Here is a 21,746-nt window from a genome sequence, read left to right as displayed (position 1 = left end):
CTTCCACTCTCTGCCCCCATTAATATTTAATAGTCATTAAATTAAAAGTCAGGAATATGTAGGATTAACTACAGGTCAGCATCCCCATACTTATATCTGAATGAATGAGATACTCTTTGTATGGCTGGAAATAAGCTATTAGCAGTGAGCATGCCAGGATGTCAGCACCAAGCATAAATTTAAATGATTTAAACACTGTCTCCACAAGAAGACAGAAAAGTGAGATGGCTGCTCCAGGACAGAACTGCACAAACTTAAGCCTGATGAGTGCAGATACTCCCTGAGATCCAAAACCATTTGGCAAAAATCAGCCCTCAAAGCAGTGGTGAGGCTGGCACATAGAACAGCCATGAACAGCTTTTCATATACTCAGAAGTAATGATCACAAAGCAGCAACCTTTGAGAGGAGCCACAGCCAAGCCCTGTGCCTCAGGAGGAGGATGCTTGGTGTGCCCACTCCCAGGCTGCTTTCTGCTTTGCAAACTTGAGTGACTCCTGGCTATAGGGCTGCCCTGGGATATGCTCTGCCATGCCATACTGATGACACTGAGCTCATCCCCTCGTCCTAGGGAGGATGGAAGTGGGCTGGATTGAGGCCGGGTTCTTTGGGCTCCCCATCAGCTCTCCCCGTGCCTGCAGTCACAGCAGTGCAGCAACACTCCTTTCCAGGGATGCCAGTGGGCTTGGCCAGACATCTCACATTTCCAGTAGCTTCTTTTGCCATAGTTGCTAAGAGACCAAAGCAGTCCTCTCAGCTACTAAAACAGATGTTTAGTGATTTCCTGCCCCACCCCCCACACCCATCAGTATTCCAATCAGTATACCAATTCTGGTAACGACAGCAGCACTGAGCCCATGGGGACTTTCCCTGTGTGGAGATGAGCTGGGCAAACAGGGTGCTGGGTGGGGGGGTTTGACTCCAGAAGCATTTTGGGAGGGAGATAATGGCAAAGACTGCTTCCATGTGCAGTCATTGTGCAGCTTCCATGTGCTCTCCTTGCTGGAGCACCCACAGGGTGCCTACAGCTGGGAGCCAGTGAGAAGCAGCAATCCCACATGAGATTAAAATCATACAATCATAGAATTTTTAAGGTTGGAAAGGGCTTCTAAACCACATAGTCCATCCATCAGCCCATCCCCACCATGCCCACTAACCACAATCCTCAGTGCCACATCTCCACATTTCTTGAACACCTCCAGGGATGGTGATTGAATGCTGTTGAAAACCCTTGGGAATTCAGTGATGAGGACTGGAACTCAGTGGTCTTTAGGGTCCCTTCCAGCATAAGCCATTCTATAATTCTCTGATTTCTGCACAAATGGTTCCAGGAACATCTCTTGTTATTTCTCTGCCATTTTAGGATTTTTCTAAGTTCAGCTGTATGTGTTCACAATTAATAATGGGTCCAACTCAGTGGAGATTTGTTGTGTCTTGGAAATACCAACAATCAAGATACACAAATGCAGCTAAAACAACATCACAATATTAAGTAGTGTGTGTGTTTGCTAACTGTGCTGTGCTGACTGCCAGGGTTGGATGGCAGCTCTCAGCTCAGTGCCTGTAAGTCCCATTGGCTCCCTGCAGGCTTGGGTTGACTTTATTAAGCAGTTATGTGTCATACTTCAAAACTTCTTCCAGATTGAGCTGTAGCTAGGAGAAAAAGTTACAACTTCTCCTCTTGTAGCCTTGGTGAAAACTGTTCGTTGTATCACCTCATATATTTCCTAACTCTGGCAAATAACAGAAATAAATCTGGGCACACTTATAAAAGCTGAGATTTCTCTGCTCAGGGAAGGAATGAGGGTGGCAAGGACTGAGTGTTTGAGATGAGGAGAATGTTCTGCTGAATCAGTGCTGCTGCTCTGTGGTGAGATGTGAGAGATGGGGATGATTGTCCTGATATGAATACTGGGCTGGCAGAGCATGAGGGCACAGAAGGGAACCAATTGCATGCAGCAGTATTCCCAGGTGAGCAGGTGTTCCCCAGGCAGCTGGGATGATGCCGGTAAGGGCTCATAAGGGTGGGAGGGAATGGCCTTATGTTGTACTAGGGAAGGTTCAGGATGGATATTAGGAATGATTTCTTCTCGGAAAGAGTGGTGAGGCACTGGTGCAGGTTGCCCAGGGAGATAATGGAGTCACTGTCCATGGAGGTGTTCAAGAAATGTGGAGATGTAGCACTGAGGAGCATGGATGAGGATGGGTATGTGGTTGAACTAGATGACCTTAGTGCTCTTTTACAACCTTAATGATTTCATGGTTGTATGATTTCATACCTGAGCTCAGTTCAGAGGCTCTATCAGCCCATTCCTTTTTTTCTGGCAGTGGATGCCTAAGGCAGAGCAGGGAGATCTCTGGGGGTGTATTAGAATATTGTGCTATCCAGCAATTTGCCTGTTGGGCTTGTGGAGTCTATCATCATCAAGAATCACTGACTGGAAGAACTTTGCTTATCTTTCTTCTATGAATACATCCAGTAATTTTGTGAACTGTTTTAGCACATCTAGTCTCAGGGAAATAAGGGAAGATGAAGTCCAGGTTGATAGGACACAGCTGCCTGGCCTCAACCCACAGCCTGTGGCATGGTGTCAACTTCCAGGCCATCTCACTCACTGCAGGGCGAACCAGTGCTGACCTTACTTACTCCTCAGCAGGCACCATTCACCCAGTCAGTCATTAATTTTTCAAGACTGATGTGTGGTTACAGATATAAAGAAAAACAGGGCTGGTCCCCCAGCATGGGAGTTTTTGCGTGAGCCCCAAGATGACAGAAGAGGAGATGTTTCTATGGAGCATGGAAACAGTTATGACAAGCACATTTGCTGCACCTTCCGGTGCTATCACTGACGGTGAGGAAAAATAGGAACAAGAGGATTTCTGATTAGCTGGGTAAATAGCCAAGTTACCTAATTGAATTCCTCCAGGCAGCTGCTATCCTTATCAAGAAACATGACTATCATTCTACAATGGCACAATCTGGGAAATCCTGCCAAATATATGACGCTCATTTTGTACTCCTCATAGCAAAATATTCATGTTTTTTTCCAAGATGTGCCTGTCTATCAGACAGCATTTAAAAACATATCTGACTGACTGACTGAGCTCCCAAAAAGAGGCAGGAGTAAGTTTTCAGTATGCTCTGATTAGAAAAAGAACTCCTATCCCAACACCTAGTAAGGGAAGAGTGTCATGCTCTGAGCATCACTAGAATGATGTACATTTAGACAAACTGGATGATTTTCCACTTGGGAAGTGATGCTCACTATTTACTGAATTAATATTAATCACCAGACCAGCACTGCCAAGAGTTACTATCTGGTTCTTAGAGTTTTCAAGGAAGCCAGAGAGCGGCCTGTGCTTTTGCTCAAGTGATAGTTTATAAACACTGCCTGTTACCTTTCATACAAAGGGCTCATCAAGGTTTATGTGAAGGAGGCAGCCTTTATAGGACTCGGTAAACTTTACCACTGTGAGTGACAGAGATGCTTTTAAAGCAGATGAGAAGCTCTGCATTTTTATAAGTCTCCAGACTGAGATCGTGGAGAGAGATTTATTACTAGGGGCATGTAATCTACAAATTAATTAAATTCTAAGCATGTGAATGGAGCATCATAACATTTTATACAAGCTATATTTAATTAGACTTAGAATGTACAAGCATTGCTGTTCAGTTATGACTTGCACATATTTCGCAACACTGAAAACCTATCACAAATGATTTGACAATTTTTTGCTGCAGGACATAATGTCCATCATGGCTGCTATTGGTCAAATGGGATTTGCCCTTTCAAATGCTCTAATTTCGGATGTAATTTCTGTAGTATAATTATCCTGCCTATCTGGGCTCTAAAACCTTAACACCTAAGTTACGCACAGCACTCAAATTGCCAACCACTGTAAGCATTATGGGACACAGATGTGAATGAATTACCCCTATACACTGCCTGCATATATCATCAGTATATAACAGAAAAAATAGTTGTATTCTTTTTTGTTTGTTAATTCTGATATGTAATTGCGAAGACTAATCTTCACTCTACAGCGATCCATTTAATCACAATTAATTCTTGTTACTCAGAAATCTTCATGGCATCTCTGATCTTTCTAATCTGTTATCAGCATCGCCTTTAAGGAGACTCAAAATTCACTTCTTAATTACAAAACTCTTCAGAGGCAAGTGACATCATGCAAAAAATTGTCTGTAAATAACAGAGCAGAAATAAGGAGCTCAACTAAATGATCTGGGTTACAGTAACTATTTCTAAACCTCATATTCCAGCTTGAGCACCATAGGGTAAGGTGGAAATACTTAAAGAACGGATGTCCTCTGGATGGTGAGTTCTGCCTTACTTTGAGGTAAACTCATCGAGGATAACTTGGGCAAGAACAAGGCACTGACCCCACACATATTGTGTCTCCATGGGGCACTGCAGTGAGAGGGTATGCATCCAGTCATAAGGTAATACCTCCACGCCAGAGGCAGGAGGAAGTGGGAGACCAAGGGAAGACCTGAAAATAGTGTAGATGGGCCCGATTCTCTGAAAATAGCTCACATCTGTGTAAAGCTTGAAAACTAATAGGATTTGAAGCTCATTGAGGTGGCACTGTGAGAAGAGGTTCTGTGTCACACTGGGAAACCTCATGCAGAAGAAGGAGAAACAGGGAACCTGGAGTAAAGAAGGAGACAAGCAGGAAGGCCCAGAAGAGTGGTTTTATGGAAAATTTTGAAAGATTGGGCCGTGAACTTGACAAAGAAGATGAAGGTGAAGAAGTGAAAGGATTTAGTGTGCTGGTTTTTTTTTGAGAACTGAATCAAAGAATCAATTTTAGCTGTGACATTTTGAGGGAAGGCAAGGTGAACATCAAGAGGGCCAGAACAGAGAAGGTCACGAAGACTGAGGATATAGCTATCAGCCCCTACTGTGGGAAAAAATAATAATGAATGTTTGTCTGTGGCACTGCAGAGGGAATTTCAGTGGGTTTAAATGACAGCATCAGCCTGGAAAGAAGAAGATGGTGAGAATGCTGGAAATAAAACTGAGGTTGTGTGCTGCCTGGATGTGGAAGATAATAGTTTTACCAACTACAGTCAAACAAGATAGATAGGCGTGTGAGGTAAGATAATGGGTCTCTTGTAGGTAAAGCTGCATAGTTAAATGAAGCCATATGACATTGCAGTTGTGGAGAGTGGAGACCTCCCTACAGAGAAGGGACACAGATAACTCTGAAAGAAGGTACAGACTGAGAGTGTTGTGGAGAGTGGAGACCTCCCTACAGAGAAGGGACACAGATAACTCTGAAAGAAGGTACAGACTGAGATACAGACCCTAGGGCACTCGAGGTATTGTCCAGAAGCTGGCAGTGCTCAGGAGGAACAGTTTGTAAGACTGTAGATAACAGCTGCATCAAAATGTGAGGAAAGAAGAACACAAAATTAAGAGTATGAAGGACAGATATGAAGGATTCAGGGAGTAGGCAAAGTTGGGATAGTTTTTAGTGGTGTCTCTGAATCCCGCTGTAGCTCCCTGTATGAGTACTCTTTCTCCTTTCAGCAATGAAATCTCAGCAGTATTTGAGTTTTGGTGTATTTGCCCCCAGGGCTTAGCAGGTCAATGGTGCATATGCACAGATCCATGTAAGGTAATATGTGCTCTGTAGACACATGTTGCATTGCTTTCCCATCCCTTGAATATGTGCCTGGGATAAATCAGACACTTTAGTATCTGTGGACATGTGTGTTTACAGAAGAATCCAACCCCTCCTCTGCTGGCTTAGAGAGTGACTTTCCCACGTCTGAACAGAAGCAAATTTTACAGACTAAAAGGATTATGTACTGGATATTGGACATACAACACACCGACACACATCTGCTGCCAGCCAGGGATAATTTGACCTGCTGGTTTTTGGGTGGTTGGGTTTATCGTGTCCTTCAGTCAAGCGCACAGACATTGTCCTACAGAGATCATACAATATTCAGCCGGAGGTGAGTACACTCCCCACAGAGATGTGCTATTGATAGGGAGATGTAATGACTTAGATGAAATCATTACTTATCCTTCCAGTAAGTCATGTCCTGATTTAGTAACAAATTCCATTTGTAGATCATATTGTCTCCGGTGAGTCTGCTTTACAGCAGCAGTGCAAACAAATTAAACAAAGTTTTGATATGCTTTTATCAAAGATTTGTCCCTAGTGTCCTTTGATTTACTTCTTAAGTTCTCCGCTGGCACGAACTGGATGGAAGCAATATTTTCTCCCCTTCAAAGCCAATCTGAGCTCAAGCACCTCTGAGAATATATGAGCTCTGCTTTCAGAGCTGGCTTCGGGCATTCTGGAGAGTGACTGCGCTCCCCTTAATATATATTAGGCTGAAGATAACTGTATGTCTTCAGTTCAGTGAAACTACTTATTTTCTGCATTTCATTGGCATCCAGATGGTGGTGCACTTTGTGACCTGAGCCACTGCCAGAATCAGAACAACCTGCTGCCCTTTCTCACTGGTTGATGGAGTCACAGAGGTGAATGCTCTCCTTGCCTTCAGACTCCTTTCCCTTTCTAGTGAAGACCAAATTCATGGACAGATCTCACTTACAGGGAAAGATTATTGTATTTTTCTATTTTTGTAGTTGCATTACGGAGGATAGAGATGGGAAAAACCTTTTAATTAGCATATACATCACTCAACGTCTGTTGAAGTTGGTTGTCTGTATCAGGAAGTATGGTTTCCAGTGAACATGCAGTGAAACGTGGAAAGGGAAAAGAACACCCTATTCCACTGGCAGCAGCATGCAGTCTTTGTCTCTAGTTTTCCAGAAAAGCATTTTCTGCTGAAAGTGCTGTGACTAAGAGATCTCATGATTGCCAGTGGGACTACAAAATGGAAATACATTTTAAGACTATGTTTTAAGAATATATTTAAGAAAATACTTTTAAAGATGATCTCACTAGACAGCTAGAAAATCCATAATAGCCATTCACCGTGAAGACAGTGTGTGCAACATCATTCCCCACTTCTAGCTCACTTTGCATATTATAATTTTCCAGGTTAATGCATTGTTAGGATAATACAATGCTAATGCTCTGTCAAGGTTTCTTCCCCTCTTGTGTGTCAAATTCTTTGGGCAGTCTCAGTGCAGAGGAAGGATACCACTTGCTGTCAATATGAAAGATTTTTATGGCAATGATATAAAGCGAATGCAGCCCCCATGACAGTGGATAACTTCTGATCATTAGGCCAGATGTGGTGAGAGGTTCAGCTCTGGTTCCTATGCCCCGTGGTTCCTGTAGGACTGACAGCATCCACCCAGCACAGGAATACCTGTGGCAGGACAAGCTTTGGATCTGCAGACACCAGCACAGCCAAGCCATGTGGGCTTCAGATGTGAACCCAACCTAACTGTCTTTTATACTGAGTGTGGGACAGGACCCTGCCCTTCTCTGTAAACTTCTTCAAGACCTTGGTGCACTGATGGACAGTCAGCTGAATATGAGCCAGCAGTGTGCACAAGTGGTCAAGAAGGCCAACGGCATCCTGGTTTGTATCAGGAATAGTGCAGTGAGCAGGAATAGGGAAGTCATCCTGCCCCTGTACTTGGCATTGGTGAGGCCTCACCTCGAGTACTGTGTTCAGTTTTGGGCACCTCAGCACAGGAAAGACATGGAGGTGCTTGAGGAGGTCCAGAGAAGGGCAATGAGGCTCATGAAGGGCTTGGAGAATCAGCCCTGTGAAGAGAGGCTGAGGGAGCTGGAGCTGTTTAGTCTGGGAAAAAGGAGGCTGAGGGGAGACCTTATTGCTTCCTTCCAGTATCTGAAAGGTGCTTACAGTGAGAGCAGGGCAAGTCTCTTCTCACTGGTGACAGGCGATAGGATGAGGGGAAATGGCCTCAAGTTTTGCCAAGGTAAGTTTAGGTTGGATGTTAGGAAACACTTCTTTACAGAAAGTGTAGTTAAACACTGGAATATGCTCCCCAGGGGGGTGTTCGAGTCACCATCCCTGGATGTGTTTAAGAGCCATTTGGATGTGGTGCTCAAAGATATGATTTAGCAGAGGTTTGTTTGAGTTAGGGAACTATGGTTAGGCTGTGGTTGGGCTTGATGATCTTCGAGATCTTTTCCAGCCTGGGTAATTCTATGATTCTATGTGTTTCTTTTACTGAAAGATAATGGAGAGAGATGCTGGAAGCCAGGCTCCTAATCTGATGTGGGCAGAGCTGCATACAGCTGAAGGGTGAATGAAATTGTAGGGGGCAATTCTGATCAATGATGATATTCTGGGAACGACTTTCAGAGGAGTTAGCTTTCACGTGAGGGATAAAACTGCTGCAGGTAATAAAGAAAAACTAATCCTGTCATTTGCTCAGGTTGATAAAACTGGAGAAGATAACTGTACCGAGCACTTTGTGAAAGATGGGTTTTCTGAAGCTTGAAGGGAAAGCAACCAAGGCAAAAGGGTTGCAGATGTGAGAGCATGTTCTGGTGGGACTGGGGTATAACTCACTAGTGATTCTAAGTTGGAAGCACCAGAAAAAGGGAGATAGGTTAGTTTAGCACAAGACTCTCAGCCAGGTGTAGTTAGGTTATACTCTCATGCTTTGAGAACACTAATTAACAAATGAATGGCTTTACTGAAAGCCAAGAGTATGAAGAAAATATGGAGAAAGGTTGAGGGAACTGGGCTTGTTTATCCTGGGAAAGAAAAAGTTCCAGGGAGACTTCATTGTGGCCTTCCAATACTTGAAGGGAGTGTATTAACAGGAGTGGGAATGGCTGTTTGCAGTGAAAGGACAAGGGGAATTGTTTTAAACTGAGACAGGGGAGGTTTAGGTTAGATAATAGAAGGAAGGTTTTCACACACAGGGTGGTGACACACTGGAACAGGTTGCCCAAGTAGGCTGTAGATGCCCCATTCCTGAAGGCATTCAAGGCCAGGCTGGATGTGGCTCTGGGCAGCCTGGTCTGGTGGTTGGCAGCTCTGCACATAGCAGGAGGGGTTGAAACTGGATGATTATTGCGGTCCTTTTCAATCCAGGCCATTCTATGATTCTACAAAAAGCTCAGCAGATGATCTTTATACAGGTTGTCTGGCTCTGTGGACACTGTTGAAGCTGGCTGACTGCATAATGCCAACCTACACCCATGTGAGGAAGTGCATAGAAGGGAGATGGTGACATTCAACAGCCTGCAGCAGTTCCACAGGTCTGTCCTCTCCTGCTGATGAGCTGGTGTCCTGGTGTCACCACTCATTGTGCAGGCCATCTGATGTGCTGATTAAATTCTGCAGCTGCAGTTGTTAACATAGATTAAAATAACACAATCATGAAAAAAAATCAGGAGATGACTTCAGGAGGTCATGCAGACCACTCCTTGTTCCAGGGCAGGCTAATTGCACTGATGGCACTTCTGATACGTTGTCCTGATTTGTCCTTAAGCCTCTACAAAAGTGGCAGCTCCCCTTCAGGGAAAGAAACATGATATCAAGTACTACTGACCCCATACAAGTGCTGAAAGACAAAAATACCCTCTCTCCTTTATGGACCACTTCCTCAGACTTTTAAGATAAGAGGAAAGAGTTGAGGACATCCCTGTCATGCCAGGGATATCAGAGGGGAAACCAGGCTTGCTCCAACAGTGCCAGCCCATCACAGAGAGGGCCAAGTAAGGAGATGGCTGTCAAACACATGGATTATAGGTGTGAATAGGCAGAAGCATTGCACACATCAACAGTTATCTGCCAAGCACTGGTGCCTAAGAGTCAGCTGGTGGGAGCAATCCTGCAATAGGAGGCCGGGACTGAGAGGAGGCAGTGGCAGTCTGGGGGAACTATCCCAGTTCAGGTAATGTGAACTTTGAACCAAGAGAAAACTAGGGGATGAAAATGAGAAGAAAAATGTTTATCTGAGTGCTATGGGAGGAGGGAGTATTTCTTGTCATAGGGGCACTGTGCAGCAAGACTTGAAGAGCTGAAGTGGCTGGCAATAGTAGAGGTCTACAGTGCTCCTGTGTTGGGGTCATAACTGAGCTTCAGAGCCAGACTGCTTGTGGGAGCTCACCCAGGAAAGGGAGGCAGTGTAATCACAAAACAGTCCTTGTTTTTCTGCAACACATCCCCAGCATTAACTGTATTTGAAAATACAGCTTCCAGGCTTTTACAAAAAAATAATCTTACCTCTGTAGAGTCTTATCTTGTGTGCTCTACTTTTTCCCTAGGTTTTAAGTTCACCATTGATGTTAATTAGGACTTCCTTAGCCTTGTTAGTCTGATGTTTTCCTTTGTCACTGAGGATAGAGAAGGTGACCTTGCTCACCAGGTGGATTTTCTCAGCTCTGACAGTCTAATCATTAGCGTCTTAAAGAACAGAGGTAGAGATCTTACATGAGAAAATTGGGATAAACCATAAAAACATCACATAGATGGTTGTCAGTGTCATTTGCCACAGCTCTGATAGTTCAAAAAATAATAGATATATTTCTGGAGAGTCATTCTGTTCCCACACAACACCTGCTGTAACTCCACACGTTATAGTATAGTGTACAATGGAGTGAAGTGATGGTTTTGTGGCGTGATAAGAAAACACAGTGAATGCCTCTGAGTGTAGCTTGATAGCAAGAAGCTGAACTGGGCACACTGAGAAAAATAACTGACATCTTATTATGCAGAAAAGTGAAACAGTCATCAGTGTATTGACCTTTGGTGATCTGGTTTCACACTATAACTTACAGCACAGTGAAAGATATTTTGGTGGCTTTACTGTACTCTCCACCAATGCAGACATGAAATTACAGAAACACTGAAAAAATTAAGTTGAAAGGGATTTCTAGAAGACAGTGCAGCGTAATCTGTTCAAGGAAGTTCCAGCTAGAGTAGGTTGCTTATGGTCATGCTTAGTCAAGTTCTGAATATCTCCAAGGATGGGGTTGAAGCTACTTTGCTGAGTAAAATGGTCAGTATTTGATCATATTCACCACAAAAACTCACAGTGCACTAAAAATATGAGTGGCAGCCCTGGGTGAACAGGAATCCAGACAAGGAATAACTAAGTTCTGCCTCTAACTACCAGACAGCACCTGAACACTCACGTGAATAAACGTATTTCAAGACACTGGTGTTACCTTCGTAAGTGTTATAAACACTAAGATTGAAAGAAATATATAAACACAGGAGAATATAATCTTTAGAATCACAGAATGGTTTGGGTTGGAAGGGACCTTGAAGGCCATCCAGGTGGGCTGGTTGCCACCCACTGGACCAGGTTGCCCCATCCAACCTGGCCATGGGTGCCTCCAGGGATGGAGTGTCAGTAACTTCTCTTCATCCCTAGCAGTCTTTTTTAAGAATACTGTGAAAATATAACATCCGTAATTCCAGCGTGGTGCTTGTCTCATAAAGTAAAATGTTTTTTTTTTTTTTTTTTTTAACAACAGAAGAGCTGGGACAAAGCATTCGCATTGCAAAGGCACAGCTGTGCGTAGCAGAGCCATACGCAGCAGGCAGCTGCACCAGTAACAAGCTTGAATTTTGGAGAAAGCAAACAAGGAGCTTCTGCTTTTCAGCGATAAGCACAGGAGCAATGTCAATACTGCTTCTGATCCATTTGGACTGAAAACTTAAATAATTCTGCAGCACGTTTCTGAACAGCCATAACCAATTGGGCCCTGATCCTCGCAGGTGTTTCTGAACATTAAGAATAACACACACGGCTTGCAGATTTGCCACTAAGCACTTGCCACAAGCTACTGAAAAAAGACAAATTATTAAGACTATAAAAATACAAAGCTGGGAATATAAAAATCAAATGAATGCTTAAGCATTGCTGAACATGCTGCCTAACATCAGAAACACGAGACAACAGCAGAAAGCCATGCAACGTATTTGGGCAGAAGCGCGCAATCACTCCACAGCTCGTCCCTTGGATGCCATGCTCACACTTACATTAGTCTGTGTCATACTACCTTAACTTGTTTTAAGCATTTCCATCATCTGTGAGGTAGGGAGGGAAAAACAGAACAGTTAAGGTATAATCAAATGAGATTATGCACATTGTAGAATGATTTGTAAACAATATTATTTGCTACAGTGGGGAGAAAGTGAATCATTCAGGTTTCTGCTGCTATTTAACCAGATATGGAACTTTCTGAAAGGCAGGAGTAATTCAGCAGGTTACTAAGGATGAAAGGGTAGGATTAACAGAGGGGAAATTGTGACAGAACTTCAATAAACGCAAAACAGCAAAGTAATCCTAAGGACTATTGTGTGTTGCTGATTTTTTTTTTGCTATTGTGTCAGAATCAAAACTCCAGGTAACATCTTTTGTTCAGTGGGCAATTTTAAGCACTATGTTAAACATACGACTTCAGAAGGATTTGAACAAAGGTGTAAAATTAAAACAAACCCCACAAGTCAGATCTGTTGAACACTTATTGAAATGAAAGATGAAAACACATCAGTTACTATGTCAGTAAATACAGATTTACAGAATTTTGTTGTCTGGATGAGAAGTAATAAAGATATACTACCTGACTCTTGTTGGCCTGTCATTTTTGATTGTACTTCCAAAAACACTGGCACTGTCTGAAAGAACCCAACCTACCTGTTGTCTGCAATGGCTTAGATCTGAAGGGCGGCTGTGGCTTGTGCTTTTAATTATGCACCCATGGAACTACACACTGGTGAGGTCCTGCACACCTGGTGCCCTGAGGAAGCCAACAGGAAACCTGAAGATACTTCAAGACTCAGAGCAGCGTACCTTCAGTCATGTACATTTCTTGTGAGTCTGCAGCACTTTACGCAGCCTTCTGTGCCCAGTGGGCACTGAAAGTCACCTACGAGCTAAAGGATTTATATCAAGAAAAAAATGTGTGCCTGCATCTCTGTATACTGCACTGCTGAGCACCTAAAAATCTGTAACAAGCCTGAGAGAAAGAAAAGAGGCTCTCCTGTGGGAGAAGCAGAGCAAGAAATTGGGCTAAACTTCTGCTGTTCCAGAGGGGCCTCAAAAGAGATGCTAAACAGTCTCAGATCTTAAAGCAATCATTTCTCAACTAAAAACATAGCCCAGTGGCTCCAATATCACCCCCAGATTGTTTGGAAAACAATGTAAGAATTTCAAACTGGACTTGACATATGAATCTCAAATAGACAACAAAGAATAAGACATTTCCTATCAGAAGAACTGTAAAATAGACCAGTAGAGTTAGAAGGAAGTACCTACATGGAATGGTTAAACAACTGACACAATCCCGGTGAAAGTAATATTAACTTTTCTAAAGCTTCACAGCAGGCAGTAAGAAATCTATTTTTTTTAATACAAATCAGCTGGATTTCTATCTGCTTTGGAAGCTGTGACCACACGTATACTGACACTGGATTGCCTACTAAAACAAGGAGTTGGACTGACTCCTACCTCTATTTGGGCAATGAAAGATGGAACAGAGACACTGAAGGATACACACATTGGCTGATTACTGAGGTATAAAGCAAAACATCTATCTCATATATAGTAATGGAAAACAACAACAAGAGGAGTAATAAGTAACCTGTGTTAGGTTGCTCCTTCTGCACTGTGAGACCAACATGGAAGCATCTGTATGTATGTAATTGCACTTGGCTGCCTGCCTTCTTCCTATATATCCTGGACAGGTGGATGCAGGTTGGGTGGCAGCTCTTACAAGTCAGCAGCACCACAATGATTTGGTACACTTGGGAAATGTTCTAGGAAAACTATTCAAGCATGCACTGATGAAGGCTCCATCCTCCCTGGATCCTCCCTGCTTTTCCCCAGACACATGCACTTTCCCCAGGAATCCAAGGATGTTCTTGCTCCTCTTTCTGCCCATCGTGACACATCAGCTGTCCAGCCATGCAATCCTACCCATGGGCACTGTGGAGCAGGCCTAGGGGAGCCCAGGCTTTTATTGCCTAAGGCTGAGGCTTGCGATTCTTGTGGAGCTGAAGACTTAGTTATCTCCCAGTCAGCACAAATACATGCAAGGGGAGCCACTGGGTCCATTCCAGCCTCTGGAACTTCCAGCACATGCTTCCAGCCGCAGGCAGCTTCCCTCAGCAGGACATGTTCCTGCCAACACTTTAATCAGGCCAAGGAACATTTCCCCTCCATATGTACATAAGCATCACACAGCCATATGAAGAATCATTTCTGTCCCTCAACTGACTTGCTTTGCTCAGATGTAAAATTCTTGTCCTCCTTTTAGCTTCTTCTTGGCATTAGACTCAATGATCCTCACGTGTTATTTCCAACTCAGGATATTCTATGATTCTGTAAGTGATGTACCTCTCATTGTGCCAAAACTCCTGCATCAGTCTATATCCCAAAATACTGGATTTTATGCAGGCTAAATGCATACAGTTGGTGACTGTCTCCTATAGAAACTGTTGATAGGAACAATCCAGCACCTGGTGAACTGGGAAGACCAGTCCCTATTGTCATTTCTCAGGTAAAGGTACATCAGATACTGGCAGGCCTGAGGCCATCTAGGGATATGCCCACACTCATGTTTTGATTGGGATCAGGAGTATACTTCTGAGGTGAATTTCCCACCAACTATGCTTGTTCCAGCTGATAACTGGCTGATAACCACAGGGGCAAGAAGGAGGTTGGGTGGAATAATGACCTCCCTACACCGTGCTGCTGGCACAGACATGGAGCCTCAAGCATGAGCTGCACACCCCACAGCACTACTGCTAACACAAGCACTGCCTGGGAGAATCCTGCTGGCTTGATTGATCGTATTTAAATCAATGCAGTTGTCTATGTGAATAAAGTAGACAGACCTGACCTAAATGGCACTTAGTCTACCCTATTATTTGGTGTATAAAGGGACAGTGGTAAATATTTTGTTACTATTGTGAATTCAGAAAAAAATCTATTAAAGTCACTAAAGAAAGTCCATACTTACACTGGCGTTACCAATTTTAGCATTTGGCTGTTTTTTATTTAAATATGTAAAGCAGCCTTACTCTGGAGCAAGTGTAAGGGCAATCATTTGTCTTTTGGGATTGTTGAATATAGAGCTAGAGGAAGAAATAATCAATTTTGTGATAATCCCTTTCTTCTCAATGATCAATTTTTGCAGGTTACATATCTGTGCATTGCTGTTTATATATTCTTTTAACTTTGTTAATGTCGACAGTAAAATTCTCCATGATGTATATAACAAGTAATAATTTGCATCTAGAAATACAGATGATGTCTTGCCTTTGGCAACAAGCATGTTTTAATACAACAGCATAACGTGCCATGTCTTCCTAATTAGTCTCCATTGATTAAACATGCAGATTATTCACAAAAAGCCTGACAAAACTGAAAGCAAGGATAACTAATGGAATGGTTGTATTCCCAGAATCACATGCAATTCATCTTTACTAAGCTATCTGAGCCCCTATAATCTCAAAGTATTTATGAAATAATAGGGGGAGAGCTTTAAGTCAAGCATATTTGGTATAAAATATGTTTGTTCAATTTGTTTCTTACGATGAAATTCTATTCTTGATGGAAAAAGAGAGAGTTCAATGTGTTAATGCCACAGACATCTTGCAGCAAGACATAAAAAACACAGAACACTAGAAGTAATTTTTACAATACTGAGATTTTGTTCCATATAATTAAACATCTCAGTTCAGCCACAGAAACCTGTATCAACCTCGCCTGCCCTATTTTACACATCATAGCAATTAGAGAAGCACACTGTATATATTTAGACAAAGACTTCATGGCAGGAGCTGGTGATAGAGTGACTCAGCAAGGCATCATCAGAAGGTATTAGCAGCACTCAGGCTTTGTACACCCCTGGGAGGGCCAGACCTGTCAGATTAATACACGGGACTATTTTTGTATCACCCAGAAAGTTTCTGCCATACATCAAACTGCACTAGCTGCTTATTTTAGATGACAGCAATTCATATGCTTTACTCGAACAATAAAATCTTTAACGTTTTTTTGGTTATGCACATCTACAATGAATCTTTCCTTTGAAGCATTTTGCAGAGGAAAGGTTTCTAAATGGAGAGCATCAGAGACATTTTCATCAGACATTTCCAACGTACCAGTGAATTAACCACCCACGCACCAAAGGCAGGCAGCAGCCATGCTCACATGCTGATGCGGTACCAGAGAATATGCTGGGTGCATACTCTGGGATGGACCAACATCTGGATGAGTGCCCTGCTCTGTTGTGCCCTGTGGGGGCTCAGCCCCATGCAGTGCCTCTTGGAAGAGGCTGGGCTCCTCAGCTGCTTGCTATAGGATCACAAATAACATGGCATTGAGATGAGGCCCTTTGGTAGTAACAGAATAATGCTACTTGTTCTGAGCTTTAGATGTGATCCATTATTTCTTTTCTTGATAATTCTTGAGAACTCTTTTAATTTCTATAAGCATTTTCCCTTCAAATTAGCTTTAAGAACAGCTGCAGCCATTATATAGTCTGTAAATGCAGAATAATTAAATCCTGTCCCCTTTTCCTTCATTGGCTTTCTCTGTCTGTGGTGAAAGATCTCCTTCCCTGGTCACAGCCCTGGCATGTCTCTAACAAAGCCCAGTTCTCCTCCCTCTCCATTTCCTCCCTCTCCACTTCCACACTTCAACATCCTCCATCTCTTCCTCCTGCACCTTCACCACCATGATCATTCCAAGGCTGGAAGCTGTTTTTTTTACTTATCATGTTAATTTTTCACATTGCAATGGCAATCTCATCCTTCTTCCCATCCACTTTGTTTTTACTCTTGAAAACAGTTTGGCTGAAAACGTGATTTGCTGCAGGTGTTGTTGATGTTGGGTCATATGAATGGCTCATGTGATCCTGACTTGAGCAGCCTGGTACTGGGGGAGGGGCTGTGTTCTGTTTTAATTGCCTGTAAATATGCCTGTGGTGTTGGAGGGTTAGCCTAAAGATGAGCATTTCACCTCCTGCCTCCTTCCTGTTTCTGCATCAGAGCAGGTGGTACACAGCTCTCAGCAGTGCAGGAAGTGAAGTGTGAGGCTCTGAGCTCTTGCCCTCATCCCTGGAGCACCCCCTGAGAGCCACCAGTAAGGCTGGCTGACAAGTGCACTGCGTAGCAGGGGGTCTGCCGTGACATTAATACAAATGTTTGGAGAAAAGGACTCCCTGTTGGGAAAAAAATCTCTTAAAAATATCCAACATTTTTTTGTGCAGGTACCTATTAAAATCACAGAATCATTAAGGTTGGAAAAGACCTCTAAGATCATTGAATCAAACCATCCATCTACCACTAGTATTGTCCTTTAAACTATATTTTTAAGTACCACATCTACCCTTTCCTTAAGCACTTCCAGAGATGGTGACTCTACCTCCTCCTTGGGCAGCCTGTTCCAATACCTCACCATTCTTTCTGAGAAGGAATACCCAATCTGAACCTCCTCTGGTGCAAACTGAGTCTTTTCTCTTTTGTCCGAGTAGTAGTATACTAGGATAATTAACAACAATAATAATAATTACTGGCATAAAAAGCATTGTCCTTTTAATGAGAACTGGGTATTAAAATACTTTTAGTTAAGTGGCTCTTTTATGTGCAAAACATGTCAGGGACAGTGTCTAAGCCATGCAGTGTGGAGGTGCTGGAGCCCCCACTACGTCAGCTACTAAACAGCCTTTAAACTGTGGAACAAAAGAACCACGTTGTGTCTGTTCCTATAGGAACACATCATTTAACACCCTGGTAAAAGGAGAGACTGTATTTCTTACATCTTTTTTTCCTGACAAAATCTTATTTCCAGAGAAACAACCGAGTTTAGACTTAATCAGTTTAATCACACCTTCTATTTTTATCTCTTCGTGTTGTTATCATCAATGTGCAATATTTAAAATATCTATTCACAAATTTCTTTCTTCCTTCTCATGCATTATTTTTGCTTCTGAGTGATATGTAAACTCACCCGTGGTATTGGGGACAAAGATCTGTCTGCTGAAACACTACAGTTAACATAAATTTCAATATTTATTCTATGGCAATTGGGTCAGGTCCCTTTTAGATCCTTTCCCTTTTAAGCTGTAGCTTTTGTTTCAGATCTCCCTGGACTTCCAGTATCGCTCACTGAAGCGTGAGCACAGGGTCTCACTGCTGGAGCTGAAACAACCATTGGTTTTATTTTTAGTTCGGCAGCAAAAACCAGGAAAAAAAAACCACACAAAAAAACCCCTTTCTATGAGCCTTCTGAAATGAAATCTGAAAATTTCAGATCAGCAAAACACATGATTTCAGGGACAGGTTATAAAAGTAGAGGAAAAAAGCCTGGCAGCACAAAGTGGAGAAGTTGGATGGCAGCTATTCTTCCCTGACCTGGTACTCAAAGGAAGGAGCGTTCACTGAGGTCAAAGCCACGCTCTGCTCCACGCAGGGATTTGAGCCAAGGCTTTTCTTTTACTGAAGATGTTCCCAAAGTCCAGCCAGAGGTCGCCTGAAATAAGATGTTCTCCAGCCTCCAGCTCTCCAGTGGCGGCTATTTTACTTTTCATTGCAACAGCACAAACTCTCAACAGTCGCAAGGAAAAGAGAACGTGTTAGAAGTGACTGCAGCCTGGTGGGTATGGTACCATTGGGTTTGTGCCTGGTGGCAATGACTATTGCAGCCCCTATTAAACCACAGGGAAAGAATACTTTGGCATCACTTTTCCTCATGTTTCCTGACAGTGTGATGGATTAATAGGGACTTTCCTGAAGGGTGGACAGTGGTGGATCCTCTTTCCTGGAGAAGGGGAGGGCTGGAGCCCCACATCCTGAATGTTCAGCAGTACATCTGGCAGAGAAGAGGGAAGCAAATACCAAGGTCCAAATTATCAGATAAAACTATGCTGAATTTGACCCAAATACATAAATAATTGTGTTATGACCCCATGTGGGATTTTTAATTAATAAAAGAAAAAAAGAACCAAATGCTACCGTTAAACACTGCTCACTATCTCTGAACATCATGTGCACTGAAATTGCCACTTTCTGTGACATCCTATGGCCACACACAGGAGGGTGTCATCAAGGTCTCAGTTGCACCCCTATGATCTCCTCACTTCTCTCTGAGCCAGACCAAACCCGAAGGACCTGCACACTAATACTATGTCACAAATCCCAATATTTTAGGTTAGGAATTCCTGAGGCTGCACGTCAGCTCCATCGCACACATTATTATTTCTATATCTAAATCTTCTTTAAATATTGAGCAAGTTCTTTTCATAGCTGAGCAGTCACTCCAGAAAGTGTGGAGGTTGATTTACAGTTTGTACTTTGTACACTTTCTGTAGCAGAGCATAAAAATAAAGGCTTACATCAAATTCATTCATACATGGACACATTCAAGAACAAATTAATTTTAAAGCACTTACACAATATATAATGATTCTATGTCATACCTTATAAATCTATAAAGTAATTTATAATATAAAGTCTGCTTTAGAAGAGGGCTGCAGTAGAACAGATATGAGGGCAATTTAGATCAAAAATATCCTGGTGCTGTATTCCCCCAGATATCTGCAATTCAGATCTGATAGGAATCATGAGTAATCAGTTTCTAAAGCAAAAATATTATACAGGGAAAGGCTCTCATTACAATACCCACTTGCAAAACCAGGCTATTCTAGGACAAATTAAGTTTTCTAACCGTCATTGTGCAGCATACTAGAAAAGGTGTGAGATTCAGATCTCAAACGAGTCTAAATCAGGAATCATGGATATGTAGGACTAGAATAAACTCATTTAGATGAGTACTGGATAAATTTCATGTGTCACTTCAATATCAGTGCCATTATAATTAACCTGAAGAGAGTTTCCACCCTGTCCACAAGATACTACGGCCATGGTCCTTCTCTTCTGAGCTGCACAGCCCACAGACGGCAGCACTGCAGAGGATGAGCATCTTCTCTGCACCATCTGAGCATGGATCTCTCAGTGTCCCATCCAACGCCTTGTGTTTCTGGGGACCACTGGCTTCCTTCTGCTTTCTTCAGCAGGCTCTGGGAACTGCAAACATTTCTGAGACCCAGGCACTCAAAGCAATATTGTACTTGTAAATTCCCCCATGCTGAGCAGTTGCCATTAGCAAATCACAGAATCATAGAGCTGTTTGAAATGGAAGTGACCTCTAAAGATCAGCTAGTCCAATTCCCCTGCAGTGAACAGGGACACCTACAGCTATATCAGGTTGTTCAGAACCCCATTCAGCCTGATCTTGAATGTTTCCAAGAATGGGGCATCCACCACCTCTCTGAGCAATCTGTGCCAGCGCCTCACCAAACTTACTGTAAAAAAAAACATTTTCTTGGGGTAGGCAATCATCACAAATGTTCAAAGACAAGTAATGACCCAGACTCAACCCTAAGATGATCAGCTACTTCTCACCTGAAGTTGCAGGCTGGCACAGGCAGGATGGAGTGCTGAGCCTAACGAACTGGCAGCCAGCTGGTGTCACAGCTCCTGCTCCCTCGCACCTGTGATTTTTAAGGGAGCAGTCTTGCTCTGTTCAAGCTGCAATTTCATGTACTAACAGTACAAGGAGTAAAATAAACAGCATTGGCTGAGAAGTTCTACCATGCTCCTCGTACCAGCACTCTCCCAGCTTGGCTTGCATGAGACACTGTGTTAGCTGACTCTAATTCAGACACAGTGTAATCCCTCATCTTCTCCGGAGAAAAAAAGACATAATTAGATTGAGGTGGCTTCTAAAAGCTGCATATTTCAAAGGCAAAACTGGAACATAATGCTTTCCTAAAATCCGTAAGTATAATCTGTGCAAAGAAGACTGAAGGAAAATACTGTTCTTCACTGCAGCCAATGTCTGACCATTCCTACTTCTCACATCAGAGGGAGAAAAGACAAGCTTAAGCTTCCCACACTATGAATTCTAAGTTGTTTATAAAATGCGGTATAACAAAAGTCAGTGAACTGGGGAGAAACCTTGGTGACGCAGTGGCAGAACCCTCCCTGTGGACACACCAGTCATGCAGGATGGAAGAGCTGCTCCCTGATCAGGTTTCTCAAAAGCAATTAAGAATATTCAATGCTTTTAAACTGATTTTTTAAACTGATTGTGTGCCCTGGTGGCGCAAGTGGTAGGAATGCCGTGTTGCAACACCGGAGGCCCTGGGTTCGAATCCCCCCTGTGGCGCAAGTGGTAGAAGTGCCGCTCTGCTACACAGGAGGCTCGAATCCCGGGGGGTTGGACTCGATGATCTCTAAGGTCCCTTCCAACCCGCACGAGACTATGATACTATGATACTATGATGATTTTAAATTGATTTTGTTGGGTGTTTTCTTTACAGAAGCGTGTTTGAACTGGGTCCCCCATGAGCCAAAGGTCCTTAGGAACAGGCTGATCATTGCCAATGTTCTTGCAGCCTACAACTGCAGTGTCGCTGGTATGTGTGATGGAGGAAAAGCCCTTAAGAAGGGTGCAGCAGTGAATGAAGAAGAAAGAGCTGAAATGGAACAGGAGGCAGATTTCAAAGGAACCTGAAGAAAGCTGGCATCCATCTCAGTGGGAATGCCTCAGGTCCAGACTTTACCTATTTCTGTATAGAAAACAAGCTAATGCTGCAACCTGCATAATGGCGTTATACAAAAGAAATCCTAAAAGGAGATTTGTTATCGGAAGTTGATTGCCTGCAGATGGGAAGCAGGAAGAAGCAGTGGGGTGCAGGAGGAGCCCCACTCTGCTTCTTCCAGCTGCTGCCCAGCAGCAGCTCTATTGAGGTGCATTCTGTTATGCATTTTGCTGAATGTTTT

At 43.0% G+C, this 21,746-nt stretch overlaps 1 protein-coding gene and 1 long non-coding RNA gene across 4 annotated transcripts in view; one reads left to right on the top strand and one right to left on the bottom strand.

Annotated features, from left to right (window-relative positions):
• LHFPL3 (LHFPL tetraspan subfamily member 3) overlaps window positions 1–21,746 on the bottom strand; it is a 219,670-nt gene that overhangs the window by 18,882 nt on the left and 179,042 nt on the right. Inside the window, exon 3 of one of the 3 annotated variants that reach the window (XM_015886328.3) lies at window positions 11,931–11,978. The exons of 1 other annotated variant lie outside the window; for it this stretch is intronic. In XM_015886328.3, coding sequence (XP_015741814.2) covers window positions 11,962–11,978 — 17 coding nt within the window. In that variant the 3' untranslated portion in view covers window positions 11,931–11,961. The remainder of the gene's footprint in view (window positions 1–11,930; window positions 11,979–21,746) is intronic. One more of the 3 variants, XM_015886410.3, reaches the window with a different exon arrangement.
• LOC146762286 (uncharacterized) lies at window positions 9,073–12,518 on the top strand. The gene is made up of 2 exons (XR_014933476.1): window positions 9,073–9,196; window positions 11,423–12,518. It is a non-coding gene; the product is annotated as an uncharacterized LOC146762286 (long non-coding RNA).

Source organism: Coturnix japonica, chromosome 1 (assembly GCF_054131305.1).
Source record: "Coturnix japonica strain WE chromosome 1, WE-NBRP24, whole genome shotgun sequence".
In the NCBI taxonomy this organism is placed as follows: Eukaryota; Metazoa; Chordata; class Aves; order Galliformes; family Phasianidae; genus Coturnix; species Coturnix japonica.
The sequence above is the reverse complement of the archived record's forward strand: the minus strand, read 5'-3'. Positions and strand labels throughout refer to the sequence as shown.